This window comes from Chenopodium album, chromosome 19, assembly GCF_948465745.1.
Source record: "Chenopodium album chromosome 19, dcCheAlbu1.1, whole genome shotgun sequence".
Classification (NCBI taxonomy): Eukaryota; Viridiplantae; Streptophyta; class Magnoliopsida; order Caryophyllales; family Amaranthaceae; genus Chenopodium; species Chenopodium album.
Window position 1 is genome coordinate 39618042 of NC_137852.1, and position 27512 is coordinate 39645553.

At 36.2% G+C, this 27512-nt stretch overlaps 2 protein-coding genes across 2 annotated transcripts; one reads left to right on the plus strand and one right to left on the minus strand.

Annotated features, from left to right (window-relative positions):
- Nucleotides 1–309: 309 nt before the first annotated feature.
- Nucleotides 310–6052, plus strand: LOC145595530 (putative ADP-ribosylation factor GTPase-activating protein AGD11). The gene is made up of 10 exons (XM_081651947.1): nt 310–676; nt 814–941; nt 1734–2090; nt 2845–2935; nt 3284–3359; nt 3999–4162; nt 4279–4546; nt 4843–4959; nt 5056–5151; nt 5465–6052. Exons 2-10 carry the CDS (start codon nt 845–847, stop codon nt 5744–5746), a joined length of 1548 nt encoding a protein of 515 aa, XP_081508073.1. The 5' UTR covers nt 310–676; nt 814–844; the 3' UTR covers nt 5747–6052.
- Nucleotides 6053–14226: 8174 nt separating this feature from the next.
- Nucleotides 14227–27376, minus strand: LOC145594356 (putative disease resistance protein RGA3). The gene is made up of 6 exons (XM_081650683.1): nt 26576–27376; nt 17828–21164; nt 17687–17746; nt 17489–17606; nt 15183–15519; nt 14227–14798 (listed from the first exon to the last, which is right to left on the minus strand). Exons 1-3 carry the CDS (start codon nt 26933–26935, stop codon nt 17739–17741), a joined length of 3705 nt encoding a protein of 1234 aa, XP_081506809.1. The 5' UTR covers nt 26936–27376; the 3' UTR covers nt 14227–14798; nt 15183–15519; nt 17489–17606; nt 17687–17738.
- Between the last annotated feature and the right edge of the window lie 136 nt (nt 27377–27512).

A 27512-nucleotide genomic window follows, 5' to 3' on the forward strand; every position in this document is an offset into this window, starting at 1 on the left:
TGATAATCAAAGAATATATATCGTGATAAATCTAACAAGATCTTACTTGACTATATTTTTCATATGTATAAAGAACAAAACTAAAATACGAGTAATGCTAAAGTCAAAACATGTTAACTAACAAAAACAGAGGTATAAAACAAATATTCGGCAATCGGCACAAGTTAGACACGCGCCATGAGGGAGAGGACGAGAGGCTATGCAACAAATATAGTACAATTATCCAAAAGCAGAACAAACAAAATCATCCAATTAAAATCATCAATAAAAATAAAATAAATAAAATTTCTCTTCAAGTCCTCACTTTAATTAACTTTTTATTAATCGATTTTTAAAAATGCCTAAAAACGTAACCTCAAATTCCAGCAAAATTCCTTTGCCTTATAGTGGTGGTTAATGGTTTTCCCCTGTTAGTTGAAAATTAAATACTCATAAAGAAATATTCCACCAACAATTAAAAATCAAATTATTGTTCATAAAAATTCCTAATTAAAAAAATCCAGCAAAAAAGCCTAACAACAGATTACCCAATTCATCTACCTAGATTCCCATATCTTTGCTACAATTTTTTTTTCCTTTCTCCATGCATTCTCTTAATCTTCTTTACATTGCAACAATTCCATACAAAATTCTTGATTTTTCTGAAAAAATTGCATTTATTTTACGAATTCATATTGTAAGTGTAATTTTCTTTGGTTTTTATTATGTGGGTAATTGCAATATTTGTTGCTTTTTGATAATTTGATTCTGGGTATTTTTTTTGGAATGGTTTTTATTTATTTTATTTATTATTTATATTTATTTTTAATGCAGATTAAGGAGCCTTAAAAATGGCGGTTCTTTAATGGTCAAACAAATTTTCATGATTTCGTTTTGTGGTCAAGTCAGGCTAGAGATGAACACACAAGAAGAAAATGTAGATACAAAAACTCATGTTCGAGGTAATTTCTTGTTAAATTTTTTTTTTTTTTTTTTTTTTTTTTGGGTTGTATTTCCAATTTCTAACATTGTATTTTATGGCATATCAAATTTATATTGTCCTTTTTATTATCTATCAGCTATAATACCGTCTTTCATAAGAATTTGCGCACAATTTTTAGAATTATGGTTACATTTATTCATGTTATCTATGTTATTTTAGCATTAAGGTGCTGAAATATTACATTTTGGTGGCAAAACTTTTGTATAATACCAAAGTTAAGTGAAATTCAGATTCTGAAGAATTTCAAACAATTTAGTAGTTATGTTTGTTAGATAGGATAAACAATGAAGGATAATTTGCTTAATTATGTATCTTAGTACAATGGAGGTAACAATACTTTGGAACAAAGGTTCAGAATCATGTTCTTGATATTGTACATGTTTGGCTTGTTGTGATTTGTTAGCAAAATTAAATTGCCAACTCTTTGATAACAGCAGTTATCAGTCATTAGCATATATATTTGAATCCAGTCTTGGATACCCTTTCGCCGTAATTCTTTGGGGGTAAACCACCTTTATATTCTGGTACAAATTGCAGTATAAAAACCTCTGACTTCAGCTTATCTATAGCTTTGTAGAAGTAAGAAGATTGATCCGCAGCACTGGCTTGACTGCATGAGATGTTAATTGGAGTTTAGTTCCATTTATTGTTTGATGGAGTCTTAGGATTTTTTTTTTTTTTTTTTTTTTTGTGTGGTCTAAATAATGTTCTTTAGCTGTAACTCAAAGGCTTAATCTAATGATGCATACAGGTACCTCTCTTTACGAACTTTTACAGGCAGAAAGACTACAGGCAGAACAAGAACAGGCAGAAAGACTACAATTAGAACAAGAACAGGCAGAAGAAATGCAATTAGAACAACTGCAAACAGATAGAAAACAGTCAAAACCAAAAAAGAAAGAAAGACGGAAATCAAATCAAGAACAGGTAGAAATTCTACAATCAGAACACGAACAGACAGAAAGACTACAATCAGATCAAGAACAGACAGAAAGACTACAATCAGCAAATGAGCAGGCAGACAAGCAATTTTCCGAAAATCAACACTCTGGAAAAGCACCGACAGATAAACATTGTAAAAGCAACAAATCAAAAAGAGAAAAGCATGGTACTTTAAAATTTATGCTGACAATCAATTTCTCTATATGATGCTACTACGTTAATTTCTTAAATTGGTTCACCATGTTGAAACAGTATACTGTTATTGTTTGCATTTAATTCTCATTTGCTAGTTCTTGAAGTAATTATCATGGAAAGATTATAAATGTCTTCCTTCAACATATAAAGGTGCTTGGCATGTTTGTTTATGCCATTTGCATCTTGAGTATGATCATTCACCGTAAAATTCCAGCTAATTTTGCTGAGATTTCTGGCTGGGATCTATTTGATTATTGCACATATCTTGGCTCACAACACCCTTTAACTTAGAGATCCTCTTTCAATGAATCATCTAGTTTGTTTCATAGTAGTATATTTCTTGCTAGATTTAAAGAAATAAATCATGCACTTTTGAAACGTCTTAGGATTATTGGATGTGCTAAAAAGTCAAAATAAGTGCACTAAATGCTGATAAAGCACTATAGTGTCCCAGAAGAAACCTAAGGTATACAATCATATACTGTAGTAGTTTATAATATAACAAACATTTGTCTATGCATTAGTCATTAGATAGGAAATATTTAATGAGAATCTACTAGCTGGATATTCTAGATTCTGTTTTCTAAATTGGAACTTGCATCATTGTAATGGCTCAGTGAAAAGATACTGATCATAGACAATTTCCCCTAATATTTCCATTAAGAAAGAACACATCATTTATTTTGCATGTTATTGTCATGTATAAATCTTACATTATTTTGCAGCTTCTGGCCCTCAAAAGAAGTTAGAGCTACTGCTATCTCACAGTGGAAATAGAGAATGTGCAGATTGTGGCACCCCAGAACCAAAATGGGTGTAAGTACTTTAAATGAACATCTTGTCCCATTGTTAGATATTAGGTAATGTTTTATTTACATGTTAAAATAAAAACTTTGGTTATTGATATAAAACTTATAGACAATTCATGTATACTTTGATAAAAATTATGAATTTGGATCTTTCAAAGAGTAGGACCTGTAATAAAGAATGAAGAATTAATATATCAAAAGACATATAGGATGAGAAACATCAAATGTATGGAAAAAGTTAATTATGTCATGAAAGTTGAATAAGATTGAAGATGAAGACATGAAGTAAAAGCACATGTAAAAATTAGAAAGCAACAGGTATATGAAATGATTTGTGTTGTGCTGTGATTTTCAGGTCTATGGGTGTCGGTGTATTCATCTGTATCAAGTGCTCTGGTATTCACAGAAGCCTTGGAGTACATATAACACAGGTATGGTACAAAATTTTTATATACTTCATATAACATAGTTACATAATTGGATATACATATGGATTACCCAATAATGCGGTTATTTTCTAGAGCTGGACTTTATACAATTTTCTTGATAGGGAGGAAATTGAACCTACATAATATTTGTGAAGTTGATGAGAACTGTATGTCACAACTAGGAGCGTGCTTTACTAATTTGTGCCTTTTCCTTTTGCCTTTTTTTTTTTATATATAAAATTGTGAAAATATTCAGTGATATGCTTTTGAAGGTAAAAATTTTCAGTCAAGAGGATTGTGCTTAGTGATTAGAGCTATATGTATCCACATTTCTGAATAGTGATTAGAGCCAACAAAATTGAACAGAAAAAGAGTAAATGTTAGCTAATGGAGGTGAATTTGATGGGGATTTTTCAGGGAACATGTAAATTCTTGACTAATTCATTGCTTTGATAGACAAATTATTAATCTGAATAACTATGAAAATAAAAGAGGCAAACTAGCTTATGCCTCGAGAAGTCACATCTTGCTATTATTGGGGAAACTTATTACTGCACAATATCTGACTTGGCTCATACATGAGTTCCTATTGTAATAACTATTGGAGAGGGGATTGTGATGAAGGATATGTCTGTATTACAGGTTTTATCCGTGAAGCTTGATGATTGGACAGAGGACCAAGTAGATGCTCTAGAAGAAATGGGAGGAAATATAGTAGCCAACAAAAAGTATGAAGCCTGCATTCCTGGAAACATATTGAAACCAAAACCAGATTCTGCTATAGAGGAGCGCTCTGATTTTATCAGGTATTGTACAGTCATATGCCTCATAATGCTTTTTCTACAAATGCAGAAATTTGGCACGCGAAATTTTATTTTATTTATTTGTTTTTTTTTAACTATATATTTTTGGGCTTGTTTAGGAGGAAGTACGAGTTACAACAGTTTATAAATTCAGATGAGTACCTGATGTGTCCATATCCACGTCCTACATGTTCATCAACCTATAGAAGTCCGTCAGCCTATCGAACTTCATCAAGCAAGAATCTAATGTTATCACTCGATAAGAAACACATAGAGAAACAAGTAAGCAGCCTTCGCATTGCAGGAATTGGGCATGCGTTTCGTGGTAGCCGCCATAGCTCGAAAAGAAAAGACGAGCACAAAAGTTCTAAGAACTGTGATTTGATGGTAAGTCTTTATATGTAATGCAATATATGGAGTACAATTTTCTTTCTTTTTTTTTTCCTTTTTAATTCATAAATCTACTTTCAGCATTTTTTCATGAATGTTTTTCATCTTAAAAACAACAACTCTTATACTTTCAACCCTTTAATTTGTTAGAATCTTTGGGTTTTTAGTCCTCTGTAGCCGAACTTGTACTTTCGTCTATCATTACATTTCATGTCATGACCCATGTTTTAATTTTACTGATTGGGTCCTAAAGTGCAGTCTTATGTACATGTATTTGACTTTTCCTATTGCAGCCAGGTATGACTGAATTTGTTGGACTGATTAAAGTAAATGTGGTCAGAGGCACGAACCTTGCTATCCGAGATATGGTATCTAGTGATCCATATGTCATCCTCTGTCTGGGACAACAAGTAAGAATCTTCCCCTTGTGACTTTGTGAACTCTCCTGGTTTATTTTTGGATCTTGCTTTTATATTGATTTGGTTTTGATGAAACTCTCCTTGCAGTCAGTGAAGACTCGTGTTATAAAGAACAACCTGAATCCAGTCTGGAATGAAAAGCTGATGCTGTCAATTCCTGACTGTTTACCACCCTTAAAGTTGGTAAGTTTTTGTTGAGGAACTACAGTGATCAAAACTTAAAGTACGAAAACTTACAGCGCAGATACTGTAACATGTCTGCTCATAGGCATAGCATCTTACTCTGTGTTATATTATCTTTAAGCAGTTTCACCTTCAAGGCTCCAATTTCTTTCTTGAGTTTGAATGCATATTGCATTACAGAATAAATTTTCTCCCAGTTTTGCACTCTCATATAGTTGAACCTTTTTTTTTTTCGACGTCAATTATTTTATCTTTGTGTTTTTTCCTTGGTTCTTTTACTTTCAAAAACTTAGGCCCTAGTTTAAATTTGCAGCTTGTGTATGACAAGGACACCTTCACCACGGACGATTTTATGGGCCAAGCTGAAATTGACATCCAACCCTTGGTCTCTGCTGCTAGGGATTTGGAGAAGTCATCACAAAATGGAGCAACCCAGCTTGGGACATGGGTTGCAAGCGAAGATAACACCCTTCTAAACGACAGCATTATCTCCCTTGTAGACGGGCAAATAAAGCAGCAATTGTCTATCAAACTGCAGAATGTAGAAAGAGGAGTCCTTGACCTTGAGCTCGAATGTGTCCCACTCTCTCAATAGTAGGGGATCTTAAAGTAGACTTGTGATGAATCCACACTGCTTTGTAGGATTTTGAATACGGAAGAATAGGTTTAACACCACCCCCCTCCCCAAAAAAAAGTTTGTGGGGGAAAACGGGGTCATTTAGACCCCTTAAAATGCACGTATAGAAGCTTGTGTCGTATTTTTTTTCCTATGCAGGATAGTTAGTTTCGAGCTTACCAGAAAAGAAATGTAAATCCCTCTTTTCTTTGTCTTTGTTATGAAGTATATAACATTAACATTGATGTAATAGTAACCATGAAGTGTACATTCATTTCAATTGAAACTCAGGTAGAATCTTATATCTCTCTTGTACATTCTAATGCAGAGCACCGAAGCACTAAGGCTACTCAATGCACAGAAATTTCAAAACTGGACATGTACTAGTTTAAAAGATTTTGGTGGACTAAATAATTGACAATCTTATTAAAAACAAGAAGCCTGTTGTGTTAGCTGATTTTGAATCTGTCATGCATCCATAAATTATAGTTATACGAATTATCTACAATTATTGATTCAACATAGCAAATATTTAAAATTGAAAAGAGTATAACTTTTATCAGTTGATGAATAAAATAGGATCTTGCTAACGAACATCCCCAGAGCATTAGATAAGCATTTACTCTTCGTTTGGATAGCAAATAAGGAAAGAAAGGAAGGGGAGGGAAATACAAGGAAGGGAAGGGGGAAAGAGAGGAAGGGGAGGGAAATACAAGGAAGGGAAGGGGGAAAGAAAGGGAGGGGGAGGTAATTTCCATTTTCCCTCCAAATCTTTCCAATTTTGGAGAGATTATCCTATATATAAAGTGAAAGGGGGGTTTTGGGTGATAAATTTCACTTTCCCAAAATACACTTCTTATTTTTGTCTTTTTTTTTTTTTTTAAAAAAAAAAAACTACCATCCTTAAAAAACAAAAAAAAACTACCATCTTAAAAAAAAAATAGAAAATCGAGCTTGATGGATTACTAATATTCACACGTGCATTTCTTAACTTGTGCTTATTAAAGAGAGAGGGAAAATGGATCCATCCATCCCTCTCCTTTCCCTTCCTTCCTCAATCATTTACCCAAACAAGAGAGTTTGTCCCCCTCTCTTTCTCTTTCTTCCATTTCCTTTGATCCCAACAAAGTGTTAAAATATTATTTAAATTGTTATTAATTTGGGAATGCATGACAAATTCACACACCGATCAGTATAATTAATGTTCATTTTAATTTAATCTTTTTACTTTTAGCTATCTTCTCCAACACCCTCAGGGCGTTTGTTGGCTTTCGCCTTAAAAATATTACTCGTAAGTATTAATAGTTTTAATTTTTTTTTTTACTCATTTACTATTTATGTCGTCAAAATAAAATAATTGGTACTACAATTATGATTTATAGAAATATTAATAAGCTTAAAAAAAATATATATAGAAATATTAATATGTGGTATCTTATTAGATTCACAAACTTTCGTGTGGCCAGCCAAATTTTTTTTGAAAGAATGGTCGGGGTTACTTACTCGGTCTGGGATTACTTAGCCAGCCAGAGGCTATTCAATTGGTCAGGGGCTACTCGTACGTTAGCTGGCCGTACGGTGTGAAAGCCCCACACAAAAATTGCTAGATTAGGGGTGTGTTCTATTCACCTGATTTTCACTGATCTGAACTTATATGAACTTACCTGAACTTATCTGAACTTAGGGCCTGTTCACATTTAAATTACTTAATTTCAGTTCAGTTCAGTTCAGCTCTAATCAGTTCAGTTCAGTTCAGCTCTTAATTTCCCTCTCACATAAAATATTCATTTCAGCTCAGTTCAGTTCAGTTCCAATCAGTTCAGTTCAGTTCTGTTCAGCTCCAATCAGTTCAGTTCAGTTCAGTTCAGCTCAATTTTGTAAATGTGAACAAACCCTTATTAGACCTTATTAAAACTTATTTCAGATGTAATTTGTACTTGGTTAACCCTTATTAAAACTTATTAGACCTGATCTGAACTTATCTGAACTTATCTGAACTTATCTGAACTTAACTGAACTTATCTGAACTTATTACACCTGAAATAAGTGAAAATAAGGTGAACAGAACATACCCTAGATTTCCCTTATTTTAATATTTCTATTTATCCACTTTTTATTTATCCACATAATATAATCGAAAATATTCATGATAAAAAATATTCATTGAAATTGTGCAAATGCAAAATGAGAATGTACAAATGCAAAATAAGTTGAACTTATAAGGGTCTATTCTCTTCAAATTATATTCAGTTCAGCTCAATTTTTATAAAATATTCAGTTCAGTTAAGTTCAGTCAATTAGGCCCTTATATCGTTACTCCCTCCGTGTGTTTTTAAGTGATACATTTTCCATTTCCGGCCGTGTTTTTTTAAGTGATACATTTCCTTTTTTGGCAAAACAATACATTAAAATATTATATCTCTCTCTTCTCATGGTCCCCACCCAAACTCACTACTACTTTTTTATTATATCTTTCCTCTCACATATATTACTTTTCAATAAACTATTAACCCCACTATCTTTCTTTAACAATTTTTTAATACTCCACTACCCCACTTACCTCTTATTTTATTTAAGTCAATTAAATTGCCTAAAAACTATGTGCCGGTCAATATGTATCACTTAAAAAAACACGGAGGGAGTATAATGTTATGTACTTCGTATATGCGAGTATAATTTTGAAATTCCTCTATAGCGCCAACAACTCCCATTATTTTCATTTTTCAGTTGTACTTGAATAGCTCTTTCTTCTAATTTGAACTCTATCTTCAGTTTCCCAACAATGGCGTCCACCAAATCATCAACTCTGAAGCTGCTAATGCAAAATGGTCCTCGACAAGGTGAAACCCTAGCATTCAACTCCAAAGTTCGAATTGGGCGAGTCGTAAAAGGCAACAATCTCACCATCAAAGATCCCGGAATTTCCTCCAATCATCTCATCATCGAATTCAACAAAGAATCTGGAATCTGGGAAATCAAAGACCTCGATTCTTCAAATGGTACTATCTTGAACTCCTCTCAACTTAAACCCCTTTCCCCTTTTGAAATTCGTAATGGGGATGAGATTGCAATCGGTGAGCTTACCTCAATTAGGGTTGAAATTGTCCCAATTGGGGAGGAAACCAATAATCGTAGAATTACTAGAAATAGAAAAGCTGCAATTGATTTGGGGAGTATTAAGGGTTTTAAGTTGGAAATTGGGGATTTGAAGGTTGATGCAAAGAAAGAGGATGAAGATGAGTGTGGGGTTATGAGGAAGAAGAACAGTAGGAGGAGAGGAGAGGTTGAATTTCTGGGTTTAGAACAAGTTATGCTGCCCAGGAGGACTAGGCGTGCCAAGAATGCTGTCGCTGTAATACCACCCACTTCTGTGGTGGAGGAAGTTGTGGAAGACAAGGGTTTTGATATGGATGATTGTAAAAACATACGAGGTGTTCGTGGTTGTGGTCAGGGTCGGGGTCGTGGCCGTGGTCGTGGGCGTGGACATGGGAGGATAAAGAAACATAGTATTAAGAGTTTAAAGGCATTAGAAAAGGAAGTTCCTTGTGAAAATTGGGTGGATGATAAAATAAAGGTGGGGATTTCTGAACAAAAGGGAGGTGCTCCGACTTTGAAAGGGAAGAATTCTGCTGAACCGATGGATGAGACTACTCAGCAGGAAAATGGTCTATGTGGTGGCATAGAGAGTGATGCAATGTTGGATGATTCGAGAATGGAAGCTGCTCGAGATGTTGTTTTGGAAGAGAAAGTGAATCATGAGGTGTTGGGGAAGGAATTGCCGGACCAGGTGGTGAATTCAAGGCACCAACCTTGCGAAAGTGATCAATGTGTGGGAGGTGATCAAGATGTTTTGGAAGAGAAAGTGAATCATGAAGTGTTGGGGAAGGAATTGCCAGAACAGGTGGTCAATTCAAGGCACCAACTTTGCGAAAAATGGATGGATGATAAGAGAAATGCACAGTATTTGGAGGGGATGGTTCTTGATCAGGATGGAGGGGATCAATGTGTGGGAGAGCAGCATTGTACGGAGGAAGCTGATGGCAATCTGAATGGCGGTTCTCAAGCTGAAGAAAGGGTTTGTAATGGAGTAGAGAGTGATGTAATACTGAATGATGGGAGAGTGGACGAATCAGATATTGAAGAGATTGTTAAAGAGTCCGAGGTCAAGTGCTATGATAGAAGCAAAGATCCTGAGGCCATTAATGTGCCCGACCTGGAAAAGCTGACTCTAGCAGAATGGTTTGATTATTTGGAAGTATATTTGCCGAACCAGATTTATGCTGCCACAGATGAGATCATTAAGGACATGCAAAAAAGAGCTGAGCAGTTTGATGAATTCATGCTGTAGCAGCAGATCGAGAATAAGAAACTGCCTCTGGCTTTGGAGAGGACAATGACTTAACCAAAATATGGTAAATATTAAGGCCCTTTCCTGAGATGATGATGTACATTCAGTTTCTTGTTAAATTGTTAAAAATTATCAAATGCCACAGAGCTTTCTTTTGATTTCGTCTCTCCTTTTTAATGTTTAAATGCTTTGCTAAATAATATGCTTCTTTGACATGTCAACTTTGTTTGTGGATGACTATATTAGATCTTATGTGCTCTGTAAGGCATCCAAACCTATGTAAATATGCTTAGAAATGCTTTGTGCTTTATAATTGCATTTGATTGCTTGTAATTTTTATAAATGCAATGCAACCCCCTAATTAAGAAGAAATAAAGAGATTGGTGGACTAAATTATTTTATGAAGGATTTTACGGGAAAAAATGGGATGAGCAGATATATCTAAACAAAGAGACATAGCTAAGTGTGTTGGATAAAACTTGTATATGGGTTTGAGAAAAGTTGACCACATTGATATAATCTATAAATGCAACAGATGTTTACATTTTGTAATAATGATTGAGTAGTTTCAGTTGCACTACAAAATACTGTAGATTAATGTAAGAATTAATTGATGAATGTTTGCGAACTTATATTTTGGCTGATCAATGATGGAGCATATAATTGCAATACCATAAAACATAGGGTGTGATGACCAATAAACTTTCCTTCTATATCCATGAAACTGCTTAAATCCCCAAACAGATTAATAGGCACAGTTCACAGCCATATCTTCCATTACCTTGCTGAGGCACTAGAGATGAGTAATTGAATGATGCAGTGTGATGGATGAAAAACAAGCCCAGTATTGTATTGTAAATTAATGAAGGTAAACTAATGTGTGGAACAAAGGTTCAGAATCATGTTCTTGATTTTGTACATGTTTGGCTTGTTGTAATTTGTAAGCAAAATTGAATTGCCAAGCATTGATTTGTTTGTTTTTGGTTACCCTCTTGTGTATTTGTAGTCTTGTAGATATTTTTTTGTTGAAGCTTATACAGCAGTTGTCATCATAAGCATAATTATATGAATTCAATTTTGAATACCCTTTCATTGCAATCCTTTGGGGTTAAACCATCTTTGTAATTTTCTTATGAGTTAATTCGACTTCAGCTGATCTTTAGTCCTGTTGAAGTCCCCTAAATTGATTTGCAGGACTGGCTCGATTGCCATTGCTGTGTGATTTAGACCTGCATGAGATGTAAACTGGTGGTTAGTGCCTTTTTTTTAGAAAAGAGGGGGGGGGGGGGGGGGTGTTGTGATGGCCACAGTTAGGCCATAAGTCTTGTGTGATTGGTGTGCTCTTAGGAACATGCTATTTTCTAAAGCTGAACTATGTATATTTTGCTTGATAAGCAGGAAACAGTGAATCTACACAATACTTGTGAAGTTGATGAAAATTGTATGTCATAACTAGAAATGTGTTTTTACTTTTTAGTGATATGCTTTTGAAAGTAACACTTTTTCATGAGTATAGTGCTTAGTGATTAAAGGTATACCTATCATTTTTTCACATCTTTTAATAGTGATTACAGGCTTACAGCCAACAAAATTGAACGTTTACAAGGGTAAATGTTAGCTAATTGAGGTGGATGCATGGGGCTTTTACAGGGAACATTTAGATTTTTGATAAATTTCATTGCTTTTTCCAAAGTTTATTACCTTAAAGATAGACGAATTATTAAGCTGAATGATTATGAAAATAGAAGAGGCAAACTAGCTTATGCCCCAAGAAAATAGTCACATTCTGCTATTATTGAGGAAGCTTATTACTGCACAATATCTGATTAACCTCATATCCGAGCTTCTATTTTTAAAATTATAGCAATGTCGTAGGGATATGGACATCTTATTTTGGGGAGGGGATCACGATGAAGAATGTATGTCTTTGTATTACATTTACAAATTTTATCAGTGAAGCTTGATGATTGGACAGAGGACCAAGTAGGTGCCCTGGAAGTAATAGGAGGAAATATAGTAGCCAACAAAAGGTATGAAGCCTGCATTCCTGGAAACATAATGAAACCAAAACCAGATATTGCTAGAGGAGCGTTCTGATTTTATCAGGTATTATAGTCCTATGCCTCATAGTTCTTTTTCTACAAATGCAGAAATTTGGTACGCTAATTTATTCTATTTTCTCTCTTTATTTTTTTATTGTATTTATTTATTTTTGGATTTGTGTAGGAGAAATTATGAGCTACAACAATTTATAAATTCAGATGAGCATCTGATGTGTCCATATTCACGTCCTACGAGTTCATCAACCTATAGAAGTCCGTCAACCTATCAAACTTCATCAAGCAAGAATCTGGTGTTATCACTAGATAAAAATACATAAACAAGTAAGCAGCCTTCGCATTACGGGAATTGGGCATGTGTTCGTTGTAGCTGCCATAGCTCAAAAAGAAAGGACGAGCAGAAAAGTTTTAAAACTGTGATTTGATTGTATGTCTTTATATTTCATGAAACATAATGGATTACAATTTTTTTTTTCTTTTTTTTTATTCATAAATCTATTTTCAACATTATTTTCATGAATGTTTTTCATCCTTTTCATCTTAAAAACAACAATTCTTATACATTTAACCCTTTAATTCATTAGAAACTATAGTCCTCTGCAACCGAGCTTGTACTTTCTGATTGCAGCCAGGTATGACTGAATTTGTTAGACTGATTAAAGTAAATTTGGTCAGAGGCACGAACCTTGGTATCCAAGATATGGTATCTAGTTATCCATATGTCATCCTCTCTCTGGGACAAGAAGTAAGAATCTTCCCCTTGTGACTTTGTGAGCTCTCATGGTTTACCTTTGGATCTTGCTTTTATATTGATTTGGTTTTGATGAAACTCTCCTCGCAGTCAGTGAAGACTCGTGTTATAAAGAACAACCTGAATCCAGTCTGGAATGAAAAGCTGATGCTGTCAATTCCTGACTGTGCCACCCTTAAAGTTGGTGAGTTTTTTTGTTGAGGAACTACAATGAATAAAACTTATACCATTAAATTTACAGCACACATGTTGTAATTTGACTGCTCATAGCATCTTACTCCATATTATAGTGTCTCAAAGCAGTTTCACTTTCAAGTCTATCAAGCAAAATGTCTTTTGGTTACTCCCTATATCCAGTCATGTAATTATGTTATAATTAGCTTAAGGGCATGTATAACTAGCTTGAAATGGTCAAATTCATTAAAGTCGCTTAATGTTTATTGCTTGAGTGAAGTTCCATTGATAGTTAGGATTGTTGTATGACTTGTATGGTCATCTACTGCATAAACTACTGTCTAGAATACCATTGGTGAGAATGATCATCTACTGCATTAACTTGATCTTCCTCCACCTTTTTCAACTTGTAACCTTGAACTTCGATTGCAAAATGGTCCAAGATATCTTCAATGTTATAAGCTAAATCTTGGAGATCATTGAGCCATAACTTGACAGGTTTACTGTGAAATTGCTGCAGCTCAGCATCATCCAGCAGAGCTTCCAGCCTAGTAAGCTGTATCTTCCATTTCTTGATTGTTTTCGGCAGATCAACTCCACCAACCATCTTCAAGAATTGGCTTCCTCCGGTTGACAACAGCTTCTCAAACAACACTTGCAGAAATGCAGACAGAAACGTTTCACCAATGGCCATCCTTGATCGGCTACTAGCAAAATTTGATTTTTATTTTGTTTATGATTTAGCAAAATGTGATTGTGAATGAAATGATTGGTTTATCTTTGTCTGGGATTGGTGGGAAATGAATTATTGATAGCAGGATTAACGGTGATAGATAGTTGTAAAGTGACGAAATTCTGAATGGGTGTACTCACAAAGTCACAAAGGACCAATTATTAGTAAGTACTTTTTCTATTTGTACAAAACAGGTCTAATTATTTTAATTACAATGTTAAGCATTAAAAAAATAATTGAATTACAATGTATAATGGGGTCGGGCAATGATTATTGCTCGGCAAGATGTTACTCCACATCATCATTTATCAAGGAAAGAGAGTCAGGGATAGCTCAAGTGGTTAGTTTTCTCCTCCCGATTTCAGGTAATCCTAGAATTGATACATACTATACTTGTGTATAAAAATCCACCATATATTATGAATTTTTATTTTGTATTTCATAAAACAATAAGCACCCTCCCAGTTGTTCCAAGCTAGTTCAAAACTTCAAATACATGTAATTAGGAAAAATTGCCTTATACATATTATCAGACTGATGTCTAATCATCCAAATTCTGGAGACTTGTAAATACACCAGGAAAAAAGAACAAACAAAATCAAACATACAGATGAGAGTAATGATTGAATCAAGTAAAATTATTTGAAATCTGATTAAACATGTACTGATGTACATGAGTCACTAATCACCTCGAAATACTTGCAGACATTGAAATCGGTCCCAAGTAACTTGCATAACCAAAGTGAGCTTCACTGCCACAAACTCTTAGGTATCTTACAGATGTCTAATGCCACAATATGGTTCTATGTTGCTTCGTATGATACCTGCATAATCAAAAGACTCTGCCAGGGGTTGTAATTACGCCACCTCAGTATTCGGTGAATGAATGTCAACATTCTCAACAACAGGATTGAGCAATGTGGAGATATATGCATTCTGCAGTTCTAGACCCAAAAATGTTTCACCTGATAAAAGAAATTACGAGCAATTTCAAAAGAGAAACAAATTCTACATCATTGTTTCCAGTTTTCTAGTGCGTGCATACTTGGTGCTAGCTAGATATCAGTAGTATAAGTGAAATTACAAAAAAATAAAATTACTCTGGACACTAGTGCTTCCTAAAGCCATTGATCATCAGTAATATAGGAGAAATTACCAAAGGTGTGAAACAAAAGAGAAACACCTGGTTTTATTGGACAACAAAAAGTTGGAAACAGATGAAATGCATATACAACATCAATGAAAAGCAAATTCGCAATTTATGTGACTGTAAAAGTTACAGGTGCATCCTGTCGACTTGTCCCTGAATCAAAAGTGAATAATGAAAACAATTCAAGGCAATAACAAACCTTGAAGTAGTTGCAGATATAGAGCAGTCTGACTCTAAAGTATCTTGCCTAACCAAAGTTGCCATTAAGCTCAAACAGAGGCCTAATGCATTATCTGTTGGTTCTTGGAACTATAGTCTACAGCACTGCATCTTGGCCACAATGTTGCTTAATTTAATAAACGTCGAAACTTTCTAGCTTTGACAAGCTTCTTTTGGTACGACTGCAGCACAACCAAAACACTCTGCCAGGGATCTGATCGTCTTGCAAACTGTAATGACATTAATCTTTGGATGAATGTCTGAACGTGGACAGACTTTCTGCAGCTCTAGAAGTGTAGAACAATAATGTTTGTCACCTGATATAAGAGAGTATGTGCAATGCTATTAGGCAAAGGATTATATGCTATTGTTTCTAGCTTTCTACAAGTTTCTAGAGCAAACGTGCGATAAAATAATACAAATAATACAGTTTCTAGTGAAAACATGAGATCACATGCACTGGGGTTGCTATAGATAAGCAAAGAATGTCAAAAACCTGCATATACAAGTGAAAATGGAAACAGATGAAAAGGCATTCACTCAAAAATCAGAATTCCTGTTAACAAAGAAAAAAGATAATACTAAAATTATAAAAATACCTTGTTGCCTATAAACCATCTATTATCAATATGCAGAATTCAAATCCATTGCCCTTCCCTAACAGATAATAGCTTAATACAATATTTTGTTCGGATGTGGCTGTGAAATTTTCATCCATAATTTGTACAAGTATCTTCTAATATAGTCATTGGCTACGATTTAAGGTTAACTGTAATAACATAAAAAAGGACTAAAATTTACAACTGTGAAATAGGTGAAAGTAATTGTTTAATTTACAAAAGTTTACACAGTACATGATACAGAAGAAGTATCTTCTTACCAATTAAAAGTGAAGAGTATTTAATATCTGCAAAAATGAGTATTGACATAGTTAAGTGAACTAACAAGCATAGTTCATGGAAAACTAAGTTAGATGCATGAATGAACACTACATTTCAGTCGGTGCTCAAAAACTCAAAAGATTTTAGGACGTTGAAATTATCAGTAGCTGAGAAATAAAGGTAATGGTGGGAAAACAAACCAGCAGGAAGTTTTATCAACAGAGCAAAGAAAGAAGAGTATTAGTAATTAATAAGTTATGAGTGATTATACATCAGATCAGAACACACTAGTTTGGAATGATCAAAGTATCAAACAATCAAGACAATAAATTAGTAAAGAGATTTTGTAATTTGAGATAACTCTGCAATAACACATGCCTAAAGAAGAAAACCTGATTGTTATTAAACTACCAGAAGTCAAGAACAGATCAATGGCACTTTACTTGTGATTAAAAACAAATCCTTTAATTTTCTAGCAGACTGAAGAATATGTTACTCGAGTCCTTAAGGTATCCTTTAAAATAGAAGTATGGAATCGAAAGATGAGAAAAGGAATAAATTCAGAAATAGAAGTTTGGACACGAATAACAACAAGATATCCAAAGAAATAACCCCCAAAATCTAAACCATAAACACATGCCATGAGTTGAAATTTCTATCAGGTAACGTAATTCTTCAGATCATCATCAGCAGCACTTGAAATTACATCTTAAATTGAAAATAAATTGAAATTAAAGCAAAGGCAAGCTTAATTTTTCAGTACCTTAAAATTGTAGATGCTACTGCTATTAGGCTTTTCAGTTGAATTGCATGAGTTCATAGCATCATAATATGAGCGAACGGTTGCATTTGAAGGTCATATACAGAATACAAGTAGGCAAAACGCCCAGTTAATATAAATGTACTAATGTTCTGGTCTATAGATGCTACATGGTCTTAGAATTCCTAAACAAACTATCGCTTAATGAATACAACAACCAAGCTTCAACAGCATGCAGGTATGCTGAAATATCAAGAACAGCTAGTTTATGTATCAATCAATTAAGCCAGTGCACAGAAAACCTAAAAATAATAATCAGCTAAAGAATATGTCCTTAAAAGAAAATACCTTTATGTATCTAAACTTACTGATCCATTGCATAAAAAATTTGTACTTTGCACAACCATATATAGTTATATTCTCAATAAAAAAAAATAAAAAAAAAACGAAAAAAAAGAAAAAAAAAAAACAATTAAAATATATTCGGTGACTGAATGATTGATTAAACTCAAAACTGACAACAATTGTAACATAAAACACATATACAATTAACTTGAATGAATTTATGATTTCTAGGATTGGTGTATTTTTAACATTTGATGTATAATGAAAAATGAATGTGAGACCATTATTAATTAAGCTTACTTGAATGGGATGAGCTCGGATCGGTTGACTTCCAGAAAGAGGCAAGGAGAATGCAGGTATGCTGAAGTTTCAAGATCAGCTTACTAGAAAATGTCTTTTAAGAAAAACCTACATATATCTATGAGTGAATGATTGATTAGAATTAGACTGAAAAGAGACAAAAAAAAATGCAAAGTAAAATGCATAAATTAGGCTAACCAGTTTATAATCTTTTGTTTGAGTGAAATTCCATTGATTGTTGAGTGTTGTATCAACAAGCTGTCAGAAGTGAAATAATGAAAATGTAATTAAATGTAAAAAAATGAAACATGTATGCTAATGTAAAAAAGCAAAACTTACTTGTTTGGGCTGAGCTTGGTTGACTTCCAGACAGAGGCAGGGAGAATCTTCCATTCTCTGTTCTTATACGGCCATTGGGATCACTTGTCAATTGTTGTTCTATCATATCACACTCTTCAATTCTTGTAAAGCATGGAGGAGGAAGGCTATTGTCACCAAAGGATTCCAATTTGGGGCAATTTCTGATAGTCATCCAGAACAAGATGGGAAGAGTGGAACAACATATTGTTTTCAAATTTTGGAAACCCTCTATCTTTAATCTAACCAAAGAAGAGGGAAAGTCAGGATAGCTAATGGACTCTAGTGTATCAACACAGCTGCCTACATTATCAAGTATAAGCTTACTAAGGGAAGTAAGAAGGTGCAATCCCCACTCTTTTATTGGTTTGTCTATCTTGGTTCCTTTGATTGAAAGAGACCATAGGTTTGTAGGTAAACCTCCTTCTGGAAACTTGTGTAATTCTGGGCAATTTTCAATTGATAAATATCCAAGTGAGGTGAAATTGCTAAACAATGATTTAAGCCTTGGGCACGGAATACACTCTATTATTTGTATCGCCTGACTTATGTTCACTTCTTTATTTTCTCGTAAAGCTGGAAGAAGCAGGCTTTGCTGTAATGATATTAGACTTGGGCATCTTTCTATTTTCAATTCGGTGAGAAGAGGAAGTTCCAATGCAACCTTCGAGGAGACTCCTATGCTTTCTTCACTCTTTAGGCCTTTCTCGTCGTCACTTTCACAAGACAAATTCACATGATGTTCATCAAATTCTACATACTCTAGTTTCTCGCAATCATCAATCTTCAGCAATTTTAGAGTCGAGGGAATTTGACCAATAGAGACCATAGATTTGCATCTGGAAACAATGACTTCTTCAAGATGAGAAGTTGAGGTAAACAAACTCTTCAAGGATTGTAGCTGCTTGACTCCATTGATTTTCAACCTTCTAAGAGAAGGCAAATGAGGAGGTAGATCACCTTGCAATGACGGACAACCCTTAATAGAAAGCTTTTCAAGCATGGGGAATGCCTTGTTGATGTTGTCGACTACGACTGGAGGGTGCACCCACTCCTCCCAGGATTTCATTCTCGAAACACGTAGAGTCTTCAAAGATGGAAAAGGAGTTGAGCAATTCCCATAAAATTCAATATCAACCTTCTTAATACCATTCATATCTTCAATTAGAAGACTCTTCAATGAGGGTAGATTCCCTAGTGAAGGCAACCATTCACATTTCTGACACTTTTTCAACTGTATGTCAACCATGTTAATGAAAGAGGGATCTCCCAACCAACTTGGAAATTTCGATCCCATGTACCCATCCAACTTACACTCTTTGATGGAAGTGTGAGGCCGCAACTTCTCAACCACATATGTCCTAGTCTTGTCATCAACCATATCACGCCAAGTTCCTCCCCATTTCAAAATCAACCCATCTAGATTCTCTTTTTTACACAATTGGGCTTCCTCTGCATCATTAACCTCTATCACATTTTCTAGCCCGGAAACGATTATTGATCTTCCACAGAGCTGATGCAACTTCCCCAACTCCCTTACCCTGGACCCACCTCCAACTGCCAACACAAATTTATCCAAAGTCTGCAAGTTTGTTAATTTCTCGATTCCAAGCGGCATTTCCATTAAAGAGGAGGTAGAACAAATATACAGATGGCGAAGTTTCTCAAGAGATTCAATACATGGAACTTTCTCAAGATTATCACATCCATTCAAGCAAAGTGTTTGGAGATTCCAAAGATTTCCGATTGAAGGTGGCAGCTCTTTTGTTCTATTAAATACGAGTTTAAGGTAGCGTAAGTGTTTTAAATCACCGATACATTCCGGCAAAGTTTTAATTTCATCCGAACATAGAGATAGAGTGCGTATGTGACGGATTTTTGTGAAGAAATCAAAATAGTCAAATTTCGAACCGCACTTGCTTAGAAAAGTACGCAACTGAGAAGCCGTGACTTGATTTCCCAAGGTTTGAACACGCCTGGTGACAAACAAATGGCGAGTTCTTCTGAGTTCCGTCCGCGAATCTGTGTCATCCATTACATTACATATGCTGCCTGCTGCAATATGAGCCACATCATGGATAAGGTCATGCATGGTGAACCTTCTGCCATAAGAAAATGTACATTTTTCAAATAATGACCTTGATACCAAATTGTTGAAGTAATCATGGCCTATATCTTCCATTCTTCTATCTTTATTGTCTGGTAGGAAACCCTGAGCCATCCACAAATGGATGATCTCCATCTCTTCGAACTGGTAATCTTTCGGAAGTACAGAACAATAAGCAAAGACACGCTTCAAATGAGATGGAAGATGATGGTAACTCAGCCTTAGAACTGGCAGAACACTACATTCCTCATCATATTCCTCAGCCCAAACACTGCTTTCTAATATCTTTCGGCGTTGGCTCTCCTCTGTAGTACATTTTAGGAGACCTCCTAGGGCCCTTGCAGCCAATGGCAATCCTTTGCACTTTCGTACAATATCATTCTTCATCTTAGGGTTGTCAGTAATTTCATTTGCATGATGCTGAAATAGACACCAACAATCATCATCCGACAAACCTTGTATATGTATGATATTGTTATGGTTTTTAGTCGTCTTCTTTGCAATGCTCTTACTTCTTGTAGTTATTATCACTCTGCTTCCTTTTGCACCATGTTGGAAAGGAATCTGTAGCTTGTACCAATCGTCATATTTCTCACTCCAAACATCATCGAGAACAATAAAGAATTTTTTGCCTTTTAGCTCTTCCTGCAATTTCACTTGTGCCCGATCCAAGGTGCTACAGTCAAAATTGCTGTTGGTGAGCGAGCTAATGATATCTTTCGTGACACGTTTAACATCAAACACATCTGAGACACACACCCATGCCTTGAGATCAAAATTACACTTATGCTCATTGTTTGCATAGAGCTGCTCATCTTTGTATACATACTTCTGCTCATCGCTGTATACATACTGAGCAAGGGTCGTCTTCCCAATGCCACCGGTTCCAACGATAGGAATCACAACATAACCTTCACTACTCTGATCATCATTCAGTAGCAGTGTAATTATCTCTTTTTCATTGTCCTCCCTTCCAAAAACGTTACCTACTGAAGAAGCGGATTCTCTGTCGCTTCGAAGAGTTTCCGTTTGGAGGGTCTGCTGCTGCAACATGTGTGCTGCAGTGAGGCTCAAACTCTTGGTCTGGTCCTTTATATCTTGCAAACGCTCTGAAATGTCATCAATCTTCTCCCGAATGTCTTGATCAACAGGGTTGAACAAGGTGGAAAGACTACCCGCGGCTCTTGAGCCACTTGCATAAATGGTTTGCACCTGATAATTGAATTCAAGAGTTATGTTAGATAATATGTTTATATTATCTTGTTAATATTATGTAAAATATATCTTTGTGTAATTTAGGTTATCTCATGATTAGGTGGTAAATCCTATATATATTCAATTAATGAGAAAGCCTCCGCTAAGGAGAATTACACTATTCTACATGGTATCAGATTCCTCTTAGGGTTTTCATTTTTTTCTCTCTTTCAACACCCTAATTCGATCCCTAGGACCCTAGCCGTGCCCTAGCCGTGCACCACCATCAACCTGCTGCCTTCTCCGTCTCCCTCCATGGCAATCGGTGATACCCCTCCTCCTCCTCCTCCTCCTCCTCCTCCCTCAAACACGTTTCATCCAGCCTTCACCGTTCACATCAAAAACCTCATGAGCGTTACCCTTGATCAAGAAGAAGCCCAATATGCTACGTGGGTGGAGCTTTTTCAATGTCAAACATGTGCTTACAACCTTCAAAACCACATTGACGCTAAGGTTTCTCGGCCGGCGGGAATTGATGATGAAACTTGGAAGCGTCTTGATGCGATTGTGAAAAATTGGATCTATGGAACTATTTCTAAGGACCTAGTCCAAACTATAATTAAGCCGGGTGCCACAGCTCTAGAATTATGGACCCGTCTCGAGGAGATTTTTCATGACAATAAGCATACTCGGGCTGTTTACCTAGAGGAACAATTTGCTAACGCGAAACTCGAGCACTATGCAAACATGAGCGATTATTGTAAGCACATTAAGCTTCTTGCGGATCAACTAGCTAATGTTGATTGCCCGGTCTCCGATCGAAAGATGGTTATGCAATTAATTGCCGGACTCACTGAGGGTGAATATGACACTGTGGCTGCTATTGTGTCACAATCCGAACCAACACCGAGCTTCAACAAGGCAAGGTCCATGTTCTTATTGGAGGAAACTAGAAAGAACAAGCAAAAAGATCAAGGTCAAGCTTTTGTGGCCCAAGGTTCGCAAGCCCAACCGACGACCACCACCCAGCCCGCAGCGGCCGACCAGCAACGCGGCGGCGGTAGGGGTGGTAAAGGCCGTGGCCGCGGCAACCCAAAGCAGGGGAAGGGGAAAGGCCGTGGGAGAGGCAACACCAATAATTCGCAACAGGGGCAGCAAGGTCAGTCCACTGGGCCTTCACACTTGGCCCAACAGCAACAACAAGCCCCTCAATGGGGAGGTCAACCCAACTGGCAGCAGCAACAAGGGCAGTGGGCTTCACCACCCTGCCCTTATCCAACGGGCCAGGCCCAATTTCGTGGATACCAGCAGCTGTCCTTGTTAGGGCCCAGACCACAGCAGGCCTATTACGCCGGTCCAGCTCAACCCGGTTATGGACAACTTATGTCACCTACTGATTTGGGGCAAGCCTACAGTTCAATGAGTCTTCAAAGTCCCGACAACGGATGGTACATGGACACGGGTGCTACTTCACACATGACTCGTGACTCGGGTAATCTCTCTAAACTGTTTACTTTGAGCACTCCTCAATTTATTTTAGTTGGTGATGGCAAACGTATTCCTATTCATGGCTATGGCACTACATCCACTCCCTCACCCTTTCCACCTTTCCAACTCAAAAATGTCTTACATGTTCCTAATATTATTAAGAATTTAATTTCTGTTAGGAAATTTGTTTGTGATAATTCTGTGTCTGTTGAGTTTGACCCTCTCGGTTTTTCTGTGAAGGACCTTCTTTCGGGGACAATTCTAGCGAGGTGCAATAGTGTGGGGGACCTCTATCCTTTTTCCAACACTTCCGCAACAAATGACAATAGTCAACTCTCTTTAGCTGCTATTTCTCCTTCAACTTGGCATCATAGACTTGGACACCCCGGCGAACCAGTTTTTGATTTTCTTAGGAAAAACAATTTTATTCGTTGTAATAAGAGAAATAATTCTCAATTTTGCTATTCTTGTCCTTTGGGAAAACATGTACGACTTCCTTTTAAGTCCTCTACTTCCGTTACTTTTTCACCATTTGACATAATTCATATGGATTTATGGACATCTCCTATTCCTAGCAAATTGGGTCACAAATACTATTTAGTTTTGCTTGATGATTTCTCACATTTTATTTGGGTGTTTCCGTTGAAATATAAATCGCAAGTCTATAATATTCTTGTCAATTTTCGAGCATATATTAAAACCCAATTCGAAAAGGACATTAAAACTTTTCAAAGTGACAATGGCCGTGAATTTGATAATTCTCCTTTTCGTACTTTTTGTGCTACTAATGGCATGATCTTTCGCTTCTCTTGCCCAAACACTTCTTCCCAAAATGGTAAAGCCGAAAGAATTATACGCACAATCAACAATATGTCTCGAACCATTCTCTTTCATGCCTCCCTTCCACCTTCTTTTTGGGTTTATTCGGTGCATATGGTAGCATATATCCTTAACATTCTTCCCTCCACAACCATACAAAATAAAACACCAACCGAAATCTTATTTCGTCGAGTGCCCACATACGATCATCTTCGTATTTTTGGTTGTCTTTGCTACCCTAACCTTAGTGCCACCGCTCCTAATAAGCTTGCACCTAGGTCCACACCATGTGTTTTCTTGGGATTCCCTTCTAATCATCGGGGTTATTTATGCTATGACTTATCATTAAACAAAATAATTATTTCTCGTCATGTGACATTTGTTGAAGATCAATTCCCCTTCTCCAACCTTCAGCAGTTCAAAGAAAATGATTATGAGTTTTTTGATTCCTATGACAGTAACAATTTCCTCATGCAAACTCACTGCCAAACTTTGCAACACAATAATCCCATAAATCCCACTAATACACTTGGCCCACACCAAAAACCCACTAATTCCCCAAATCCACTAAATCCCACAATTCCCACGGACTTACAGTCCACTCCGCAGGTGGGCCGCGGAATTCACTCTTCTACCGCAAGCCACCTGCGGACCCCCCTGCCTAGCCCACAAATATCACCTCCTAGCCCACCTCACTCTCCTATTTCACCTTCAATCCAATTCGGTTCACTACCGAGCCCCACCCCGGTCAACTCTCCTCACTCTCGGCCTATCTCTCGGCCTTCCCACATTATGACCACACGTGCTAAAGACGGGATTTTTAAGCTGAACCCCAAATATCAAGCTCATATTACGGTTCCTTCTATTTCCCCACTTCCTAAAAACCCGAAATTAGCCATGCTTGACCATAATTGGAATGCCGCCATGAATGAGGAATTTAATGCTCTTAGTAAACAGCATACTTGGGACCTTGTTCCAAGACCGGAAGGGGTCAATATTATTCGTTGTATGTGGTTATTTAAACACAAATACAGGGAAAATGGTGATTTGGAAAGACACAAAGCAAGACTTGTTGTGAATGGCAAGTCTCAACAGGTTGGTGTGGATTGTGATGAGACTTTTAGTCCTGTGGTGAAACCGGCAACTATTCGTACTGTTTTGAGTATTGCTTTGGGTAGGGACTGGCCTATTCATCAATTAGATGTCAAAAATGCGTTTCTTCATGGTGACTTAAAAGAGACCGTTTATATGCATCAACCACCGGGTTTTGTAAATCCCGAGGCTCCCACACATGTTTGCCGGCTTAACAAATCTCTCTATGGTCTCAAACAGGCTCCTCGGGCTTGGTACCAAAGATTTGCTAACTATCTTTTGCAGATTGGTTTTGTTTGCAGCAAAAGTGATAATTCCCTCTTTATTTTGCGACATGGTGCTAATGTTGCATATCTCTTACTCTATGTTGATGACATCGTTCTTACAGCTTCCTCCGAACAACTCAAATGTGATATTATTGCTCTTCTTAAGTCCGAATTCTCCATGACTGATCTGGGGAAGTTGAGTTATTTTTTGGGGGTTTCTGTAACCAGAACAAAGGACTCCATGATCCTCTGTCAGAGTAAGTATGCTGAGGAAATTATTCACAGGGCAAAAATGGACAGTTGCAAGCCGGTTGTCACTCCAGTCGACACTAAGTCGAAACTTAGTGCTCATGATGGTGAGCTAATGAAGGATCCCTCTCTTTACAGGAGCCTTGCAGGTGCTCTACAGTACCTTACTTTTACCAGACCTGACATTGCTTATGCTGTCCAGCAGATCTGTCTGTTTATGCATGCTCCCAGGGAACCTCATTTTAACGCTCTTAAGCGTATTATTAGATATATTAAGGGCACTTATGATCATGGTCTACATTTGTACCGTTCTGCACCTACGAGACTTACTTCGTACACAGATGCCGATTGGGCAGGATGCCCGGACACTCGACGCTCCACTTCAGGGTATTGTGTTTATTTAGGTGACAATCTGGTCTCTTGGTCAGCAAAACGACAAGCTACATTGTCCAAATCAAGTGCCGAAGCAGAATATAGAGGTGTCGCTAATGTTGTTTCTGAATTATGTTGGCTCCGGAACCTACTTCTTGAGTTACATTGCCCTATTCGACGGGCATCCTTGGTCTATTGTGATAATATCTCCGCCGTTTACTTATCTTCTAACCCGGTACAACACCAACGTACCAAACACATTGAGATGGACATTCATTTTGTACGCGATAAAGTCGCTCTTGGTGAGATCAAGGTCTTACATGTTCCGTCGTCATATCAGTATGCGGATATTTTCACAAAGGGGTTACCTCGCCAACTATTCCTAGATTTCAGAGACAGTCTCAGCATTCGACCTCCTCCCATATATTATCTAACAAGTTATTATTGAAACTTTCTTTTTCCCCTCATATAAATTAAAACAACATAAACTTCAAGGTTATTTTTTTTAATTTTTCTGTGCAAGACTCCCCCTTATTTTAATCAAATACAGCAATAAGCTTATATTGATCAAAAGGGTTAAGTAAATGTTATAAGATCTCATCTTAATCAGTCTCAAAGTTGAACTTGTTTCATCAGTTGCAACTTGCAAGTAAATTATATACTTCCTCTGTTTCTTTTTAGTTGACACGTTTCTTTAGTCATGATTGCCGGTGCACAAAATTCAAGTATTCTTATCTTTAATTCCCGATAAGAAAAAATTATAAAAAGTTGATATTTAGAAAACATATACTGTGACGATTATAATAAAATCCCACATCACTATATTTTTTATTACATATAAATCACAAAATACAATTAAAGGGAAGTATGTGAATAGTGCTAAAGTCAAAACGTGTCACCTAATAAAAAATCTACCTCCGGTCCAAGTTAGTTGCAACTTTGGAATATTTTACATCTCACAAATAATACCCCAAAGTTATAAACAACTTGGACCGGAGGTAGTATATATATATATTAAAATAAAAAAAATAAAATATAAACAAAAAAATAAAAAATAAAAAAATAAAAAAGACGAAGTAGTATCTAACTAACATTATGGCAGTTAGGGAGAAAAGTAAATAAAAAAAAGGTAGCAGCACAAACCATATTGTCTAGAATCCCATGGTGAGAGTGATCATCTAGTGCATTAACTTGATCTTTCTCCGCCTTTTTCAACTCGTAACGCCGGGCTTCGATTGCAAAATGATCCAAGAGATCCTCAATGTCATAAGCTAAGTCTTGGAGATCATTGAGCCATAACTTGACAGGTTCACTGTGAAACTGCTGCAGCTCAGCATCTTCCAAATAAGCTCCCAACCAAGTAAGATCTTTCTTCCATTTATTGATAGTTTTGGGCAGATCAACTCCGCCAATCAGCTTCAAGAACTTCTTCCCTCCACCTGACAGCATCTGCTCAAACAACACCTGCAGAAATGCAGATAGGAAAACCTCACCAAAATTCATCCTTGATCAGATCAGCTACTATTTTCCAACTTTAATTTTTTTTTTTTTTTTTTTTTAGAAAAAATTTTGATTTTTGCAAAAACAAGTGAATGTGAATGAAATGACTGGTTTATCTTAGTTTGGGGGTTTAAGGGTAGGAAGTGCTCGTAGGAATTAGGGATAATCAGATAATGAATCACTGGTGTACAATGAATATGTGTGAATGTGTGACTCACAATGTTTAGTTATTACTGTACTATGTGGAGTAGTATTTTGTATTTACTCATGTCTCCAATCTCTCCATATACTTTTGTTGATTGGGCTTCTCTTTCATTTTTGACTGTTCAAACATACAGTTATATTATTTTATTTATTTTTGGTGGAAAAGTGGGGCAAGCCTTAAGAAACAAACAGCAAAACAAAATTACTGTAACAAAATAACAAATACTCCTTTCATAGAAGCAAATATAAAAAATAAAAAAAATTGTCAAAAGAAATCTATCTATTACAAAACTTTGCAGATGTCATCACTGTCCATAAGTCACTCTCATAATAAAAAATTTTCCGCCTAAATGCATGATGATGTCATCATTTTTTT

Bases quoted from the DNA above. Each gene is read 5' to 3' on its own strand.
- LOC145594356 (XM_081650683.1), bottom strand. From the start codon at position 26,935: ATGAATTTTGGTGAGGTTTTCCTATCTGCATTTCTGCAGGTGTTGTTT. The intron at 21,165-26,575 runs GTTTGTGCTGCT...TTCAATTATCAG, and splicing joins ATGGGATTCTAGACAATATG to GTGCAAACCATTTATGCAAG.
- LOC145595530 (XM_081651947.1), top strand. From the start codon at position 845: ATGGTCAAACAAATTTTCATGATTTCGTTTTGTGGTCAAGTCAGGCTA. The intron at 3,360-3,998 runs GTATGGTACAAA...TCTGTATTACAG, and splicing joins TTGGAGTACATATAACACAG to GTTTTATCCGTGAAGCTTGA. The intron at 4,960-5,055 runs GTAAGAATCTTC...CTCTCCTTGCAG, and splicing joins TCCTCTGTCTGGGACAACAA to TCAGTGAAGACTCGTGTTAT.